Source organism: Vidua macroura, chromosome 1, assembly GCF_024509145.1.
Source record: "Vidua macroura isolate BioBank_ID:100142 chromosome 1, ASM2450914v1, whole genome shotgun sequence".
Taxonomy (NCBI): Eukaryota; Metazoa; Chordata; class Aves; order Passeriformes; family Viduidae; genus Vidua; species Vidua macroura.
Window position 1 is genome coordinate 27,730,509 of NC_071571.1, and position 8,019 is coordinate 27,738,527.

At 44.3% G+C, this 8,019-nt stretch overlaps 1 protein-coding gene across 1 annotated transcript; it reads left to right on the forward strand.

Annotated features, from left to right (window-relative positions):
* Positions 1-421: 421 nt before the first annotated feature.
* Positions 422-3,402, forward strand: ARL4A (ADP ribosylation factor like GTPase 4A). Its single transcript, XM_053992896.1, has 2 exons — positions 422-645; positions 873-3,402. The coding sequence occupies exon 2, from the start codon at positions 939-941 to the stop codon at positions 1,539-1,541; it is 603 nt and encodes a 200-aa protein (XP_053848871.1). The 5' UTR covers positions 422-645; positions 873-938; the 3' UTR covers positions 1,542-3,402.
* Positions 3,403-8,019: the final 4,617 nt, after the last annotated feature.

Here is an 8,019-nt window from a genome sequence, read left to right on the forward strand (position 1 = left end):
CGGCACCTGCGCCCAATGAGCGCGCGCTCTCCCCAGAAGGGGCGGGGCTCTGGGCCGCCGGAGGGGCGCTGCCGCCCGTTGCCTCGAGTCGGAGGGGCTGTCGTAGCGGGAGCGGGAGCGGCCGTAGGCGGAGGGCGCGGCCCGCGTGAGGCAGCGGCTCCGCCTCCCGGGGAGGAGAAGGAGGAGCGGGGGCCGTTCAAGGCAGGGCGTGGGCGGGGAGCGGCCCCTTCCTCCGGCCGCGCTCGGCCCGGAGCGCTCGGCTGCGGACGGTACGATACCCGGCCAATGGGCGAGGCGGAGCGCCGCTCGCTCCCCGCCCCCCGCGCGCGGCTCGGCCAATGGGAGAGCGCGGGGAGGGGCGCGCGGGGCTAGGCGCGCGCTGGGAGGTGCCCCACCACCAGATGCAGGGGAGAGTGGCGCGGGCGGCGGCGCCAGCGGCGGGAGCGGCACTAGCGGAGCGGGAGCCGCAGCAGCAACTGCGGCAGCCGGAGCCGCAGCAGTAGCGGGAGCGACTGCGGGAGCCACAGCAGGAGCGACTGCGAGAGCAGCAGCGGGAGCCGCAGCAGAAGCGGCCGAGGGAGCAGCGGCGGCGCGTGGACATGGGGTCGCGGGCAGCGCGCCCCTCCCCGCGCTGAGGGAGCAGCGGTAGGCTTGGGGTGCGGCGAGGGGCGGCGGGCCCGCAGGTGCCGGGCGAGCCGCAGTGCCGGGAGCGGCCGCGGCCGCCGGGCGGGGCGGGGGACGTGTGGCGTTCCGCGTAGCGCTGCCCGCGGCCGCCCCCGCAGTCGAGGCGGCGGCGCCGTGGCCGGCGCGTTGCGGCCGCGCAGCCCCGGTGCTGGCGGAGCGGGCTGTAACGCCGCCTGTGTCGTTGGCAGGATCCGAGCGCAGCCGCGGGAGCCGCCTCTGCTCGTGGCAGCCTGCTGTCACCTTCCCTTCTGGCAATGGGGAATGGACTCTCGGACCAGACGCCGATCCTCTCCAGCCTGCCTTCCTTCCAGAGCTTTCACATCGTCATCCTGGGGCTGGACTGCGCTGGGAAGACGACGGTGCTCTACAGACTGCAGTTCAATGAGTTCGTCAACACTGTCCCCACTAAAGGATTTAACACGGAGAAAATCAAAGTGACGCTGGGCAACTCGAAGACGGTCACTTTCCACTTCTGGGATGTGGGCGGCCAGGAGAAGCTGAGGCCGCTGTGGAAGTCGTACACAAGGTGCACCGATGGCATCGTGTTTGTGGTGGACTCTGTCGACGTTGAGAGGATGGAGGAGGCCAAAACAGAACTACATAAGATTACTAGGATATCTGAGAATCAAGGAGTGCCTGTCCTTATCATTGCTAACAAGCAGGACCTGAGGAACTCCCTCTCCCTTTCTGAAATAGAGAAAATGTTAGCAATGAGCGAGCTGAGTTCTTCAACACCCTGGCATTTGCAGCCTACCTGTGCAATCATTGGAGACGGACTTAAAGAGGGACTGGAGAAGCTACATGATATGATAATTAAGCGAAGGAAAATGTTGAGGCAGCAGAAAAAGAAGAGATGAGCTTTTTTTTTTTTTGACCTTTCTATTTTAGAGTAGTTACATGGTCAAAATTTGACGTAAGACAGCTTCCAAACCCAGGCCTGCCTGTTTGGATGCCGTTAAGCTTAGTTACGTTGAACAATCAGTTGCACAACCTTGCTGTGTGCAGGAAGGCTGTGCAGTTGTGGATTTTTTTTTTTTTAACTAGTCTCTTCTGAGTTTTTTGGCTCTGTATTATTTCAGAAGCCCTAATAGATGATGTAATGCTATCAGGAGATGGATGGGTGGGTATATGTGACATGGATGTCTAAATAGCCAAATAAAATGAGGGTTTTCTGCTTAGTGTTGTAGTCATATGTTTGAGGGTGCCCTCTGCAAGCAATTTGCATTGAAGGTGTTCTGTGTTTTCAAACTTCCGATGCTCGTAAGTGGAGTGCTTAGGTGAACATTATACAGCTTTAAAAACATGTATGAAGCTAGTAACCCATAATTTCGTTGAGGCTGTTTTTTTTTACCTTGTTTGAGGATTTTTATGAGAGCTTGGCTACATGTGCAGGTTTTTTTAATTTGGCACTTTTTGAAATTGAATCATGATCAGTTCAAACACTTGAAATTTTAAGTGCTGTGTATTCTTCAACTGGTAAAAGAAAGACTTTGACAAGTAAAAACTGTAAACAACACGATGGAGCATGACAAAGTGGTTTCTCAACATATAGCATGTTTTTTGGTATATAAGGTTTTTATTTTTTAGAAGTAGCCATTCATCATTATACAGTGATAATCAGGTTTAAACTGTTACTCAAAATTAGTAATTTATTTCTGAATGGTGAGTTCTATGTTCTCCTAGAATCAAAAGTCAATGAATTGCAGTAAAGGAGATAAAGAACAACTATGGCTGCTGTGGTTCTAACCAGTGCAGCATTCTTTGCCCTATTGGTGACTTTCCTGGCAATATAACATACTTACAATGAGGTAAAGATGGAGTTAAAATTAGCGGAGCACATCTTGTATCTCCCCAAAATACCCCATTTTATTAAAGCGGTATTGCTATGTCACTTACAACGTATGCTTTTTTGTTGTGACTCTTACAGTATTTTGTGGTTAGGAATGTAATAATGCATTATACACTCAAACATTAGACACTACCGGGGCGGGGGCGGGGGGGGGAGGGAAAGGGGAAGAAGATTTTCAAGATGGGCCTGTGTTCTGCTTTAATTATGCTTTAAGCTGTTCTTGTTTACAGAGTGTGCAAACAGTGTTAACTGGGCAGGATAGTGCTTGACAGAAAAGGGAGGGTAGTTTTTCTTACTGGTACAGAGCTTCAAGTGACTCTTTAGATACTTGGTTAGCAATTAAAAGGGCTAAAGCAGAGCCTGGATTTTTAAGACTAAGTTTAGTGGTGCTGTAGAAATACATCAGAATGTTAGAATATCGTTAAACTTTCGTTGGAAATACCAGACTAAAAAAAAAAAATGTAAAAACTAGCAAAATCAATTTCCTCCTCTCAACCAGCAAAGTAATACATTTTTCTTACCTGCTGCCATGTATCAGGAGGATGACAGCTACAAACTGAATGTCAATCGATGTAATTTAGCTATGTTGAAAAAAAAAAAAATCAAGCTTTTTAACCAGCAGCTGTTCGACCAGGAGATAACCAAAAATGCACTTTAGTGTCTTTGATAACTGAAAGTGACAGCTGTTTGTTTTTTTTATGACATCTAGGTCCTTTTTGAATAAACTGAAGTAGCTTCCAGTGGAGCTTTTGTATGTTGGTTATATATGTACCTGCACTGGTGACATTGTAAGTCACTTACTCAAGTAATGTCTATATTTATAGAAATGTGGATGACTTCTTAAACCTCAATAAACAATTGAAAACAAGCCTGCAGAGAGGTGTCTGACTTGTTGTGCTGCAGTGGTACATTCTTATCAACCTCTGTGCACATAGTTCTGCTGTTATTCAAATCAGTATTTCTGTTGAATAATCAAAGTCTTAAAATGTGGTGAGCCTTATAAATGTCACAATGTTAGAAATTGGAGGTATCTCATTGAAAACTTTGGATCAATGGTATGTCTTTATATTCATGGAAGAAATAGCTGCTGCCATGAGTCTTTTCCAAAGTGATGGCTCTTGCATCTTGTATATAACTGAGCCTATTTTGTGTTATGTGCAACACTTAATAGGCAATGTTGGGCATATATCACATGTACTCTCAGGTGGTACGTGATTTAATGTCTTTAGCCTTGTGTATCTGAAGCTCTCTGAGGGATTCATCTGCAGTTAAGCCTTGGGTGAATTTTCTTCTGGGATGTTACAGCAATGAGTAGAATGTGTTGATACGGCAAGCTTCCAATTAGTTTCAGGACCCAAGCATAGACAAGAAAAACTTTGTTTAGCCTGCAAATGAAAACGGCTAAGTTTGAACTAGAATACCCAAATACCAGAATACTCTCTCTCAAAACGCTGATATTTTCATTTTTGTTTATGTAACTGATGGCACATCAAAATGTAGGTTGCTCTTAGTCCTGAGGAAAAAGCTATATTGGTGATGTTGAGTCCTATGAATTTGGTGTATAACTGGTATAATCTAGCTAATACTTTCTATTGAATGCAATGTACTCCTAGGCTAAGGAAGGTGAGATGTCAGGCTGGCTTTTTGTACCAGGTAAACAAACATACCAAATACTAATTGCTTCATTTTCAGTACTCATTAGGCTTCTATTGGGAATAGTTGAAAAGGCATACTGCTTGAAAAAAAAAAAAAAACAACTATTTTGTTCTGCATATTAAACATGCTAGTGTTTTATCTGGTGGTAGTCTCCCTCAATTCTTCTATGCGTAAAAACAGCAGTGAATGATTTTAATTACAAAGACTTGACAGATCTGTACTCTAGCGTTCTGGAGGGAAAAGTGAGAGAAGGTGGAGAGTACTGTTTCTAAAATGTCATGGTTCTTACTGTGTTAATAGTGACTTGAAGTAGAAGACTCTAGGGATGACTTTTAAGCTATGCCTTTATCTGTATTAGAACTGTTTTGCTGGAATTTTACAGTGACAGTCCTGAGAGTACAGTGTACAAATGCAGCTTTACCTCTGAAACTGTTTTGTATTACTATGACAGTCTTCCAACTATGAACAAAACAACGATTGCAGGAGAGCATTCAGTATCTGAACTGATCGAGTACCTGCTGACACGGTCCTACCAGACGTGGATCACATTTTTCCATATGATGAATTGTCAGTTCTGGCCTAAACACTGGTATGTAAGAAAATCTTCAGAGTAACTGAATAAGCAGGTGTCATTTTGTTACAATGCTGGAGTTAGAAATCTTAAATTGAAAATACTTTTTGCTCAAAGGGCTACACATGAACACTGTTCTTCAAGATTTCAGGTGACTTATCCTAACCTGCTTCTCTAAGGAGGTAAGGAATTGCATCTGGATTGGTGCTATTGAACAAGCTATAAGGTCTTGTCACCTTATCACTTGTTTTAGCTTATGAAAGTTTGCATAGCATTGCCTCAGCTATTTATGCACATGCAATCACAGTTAACCAGCCTTCAGGATCTCTGTTTTCTAGCTGCATAGCTGTGTGTTAGCATCAGACTGTTTCAACTAGGAAAAATACTGCGGGATGATGAGGCTCCGGGGTCTCAGATCACTTTTAAGTTGCATTGTACTGAATGTGTATTTATATTTGGAAAAAAGTGAATCATTTTGCTCTTCAAATTTTCATGTTTTAGTGAGACACAATTGATCCTTTGTGTGGCAAGCAATACCCACAGTCAGCCCATGGTTCCCAGCCTGACTTGGGTGCTTCTGTAGCCTTTGATACAGCACTCTGGGCCTGCAGGAGTTCATTACCCAGGACTTTGTGGTCACAGCCCAGCAAAGAGCTGGAAGCAGTCAGGTGGGGGCTAGGTAAGCCCTTCTGGACCTCAGCAGGTCTGAGTGAAGCAGTTTTGTCTCCTTGGTGGGATGTTATCTGTATCTTGGATTATTTGTTTACTAATAGCAGAGTGTTAATTAGTGTCTGGCTGAAAGTTTTTGAGAGGTAAGTGTCATTCTTGACATGGAGGGAGGACTTAGATACTACAAATTGATGCTACAAAGGACTTGGTAAGGCAGAGTGTGTAAAACATAGTCGACCTGCATCCACCATATATAGGGCACTAGTCCTAACATGCAGTCATGAGTCAGCTGTCAGATTGCAGTGCATGAAGGCTGGCAAATGTGTGCTCATAATGCTGCCTAACTTCTGAGAGAGAAATCTAGGCATGAATCAGTGCTTTTAGGATCAGTGTTTTCACTTTACTGGTGGGTGACTCATCTTTTGAGAGGGTCACAGTTTACAGCCCACTCTGATAGCTTGTGTCCCCAAGCCAAAACAACCTTTGTTGCTGCTGGGAGGGATGTGTAGGGTGCTGTTTGTTTAGTCTGGGGGTTGAGGAAAGCTCTTTTTTTTTTTTTTTTTTCCTTAATCCTGACTGACATAGGTATGTGAAGGCCTGCCCCTCATGCTGCTCTGCAGTCTGTGATTATTTTTAGGAGCAGTATGAGACTGCAAAGCTGTGTGAATAAACTGAAGGGAAATACACAGCCTGGCTTCACAGCAGGGTGATGCTGGGGGTTGTCATGTGGGCTCCCACAGCCATCCTGCCTGTCTGGGAACAAAATAAAAGGCCAGTACATAGCTGGTACCTTGCCCTTCTTTGAACCATTAGTCAGTCTTCTTAAACCATCTGTAAAGAAGACAAATTGCAGTTTTGTAGACCTAGCTGACAAAAGACCCACACAGCAAATGAAGGACTTAAGTTTCCTCCTGCCAGTGTCCCGTTCTATTGGTGCTGGCTGGGAGTGAGCCCAGGGCCTCTGGGTGAGTGGGTGATGCTGCCTGCCTGCTCCCCACGGGGCTGAGTAGTCACACACTGATTTTATTCAGAGGCAAACCCAAAATCTAAGGCAAAAAAAGTAGGAAGGGAGGCTAGACAGTACTTCCAGGCTAAATACCTGCTTGCAAAAAGCTCAGGAAAGTAAGAGAGTATAATCCCTGAGCTTTGAAGATTATGGTTTCTTAGTTCCGGCTATATTTACACAGCTGCTCCACTAGAATTAAGAGCTAAAGATGACAGAATAGTTAGAAAGGAGAAGGTCAAGTACAGTTGTTGGCTGTGGGGTGTGTGAAGGGAGAGAGGATTTGAAACTGTTGGGTTTTCCTAGCTTTTCAAGACACATTGAGCCCTAGGGAGATCAATATGATTTTAGACTGCTTAATTGGTTAAAAATCTTTATTATTTTATACACTGTAGCTTTCCTATTGCTGAAATGAAACAATACCTCATTTAAGAAAGTCACCTAATCACTGCATTTAATCTCAATTGACAAAAGAGAAAGTTAGCAGGGTTGTTGAGTCTTGTTAAATGTGCTGAGGGCTCCTGGCTGGCTCACAAGCTGCTGTATTTCAAGGTTCTTTCTAAAAATACCAGAATGGTGGAATTTAGGTCAGACAAAGTAAAGGTCTGAAGCCTGATACCTCAGACCCTACATGTAGTCCAGAGGTACCACCAACCCTGTAACCACTTATCTCTGTTACCAGTTTATGATTGATAATTTAGGATGATTTCCTTTGGAGCATAACATTTTCATCCCTTTCCTGTTTCAGTGTCATTTGCCTTGAAAGCTGTAACAGGTATTTTTGATATTAGAACATCACTTAGTTGGGTGTCAAAAGGATGAGTTTGTGAATGGAGAGGATCAGGAAAGCGTGTTCACCTGTCCTTTAGTGACTTGGTTAAGTAAAACCAGTCTTTTTGTAAAGCAGGCTTAACGGGATGAAGATGACCTTAAAGAGGGAAATTTTCTAAAAATATCCTCTTGTTTCTAACATTAGCTGAACTATGCTGATCTTAGAATTTTTGTATGCTGTTGAAGCATGGGCTGCTGTTCTCTTGACACCAGTTGCATGATGACCTCTAAGATGCCTTCAACAGATTGCAGACAAAAGGTGTAAAGTCTCCACAGTATTTCTGGATATATATATATATCTATGATGTATGTTTTCAGTTGTCTTGAGGTGTTTCTGTGAGTCAATTTAGTTTCTAATAGAACCTTGATTCTTTAGAAAACATATCCATATCTCTGCAAACACAGTCTATGCCCATTTGGTTCCTGTTATAAGGGATACAGTAAAATGGCAATCTATAGTTTATTAGTAGCACTGTTTCCCTTGAACTCCAGCCAATGAATTTCTATTTAAATCATATATATATATATGAGATATATATATATATATATCCCATTGTTCTTGATTATGCTGTATGTTGTATGGGAGCTGAATTTTGCTAACCTTATAAGTACTAGCCTCCCTGATTTTAATTAGCTTAGAAATTTGACTTGTACATTTAAAGTCACTGTAATTTAGCTGTAATCAGTCATGTTACACAGGAGACAAATGGGATTCATGGACTGCACCCACACTGATGCTTTCTGACAGCTCTCCTA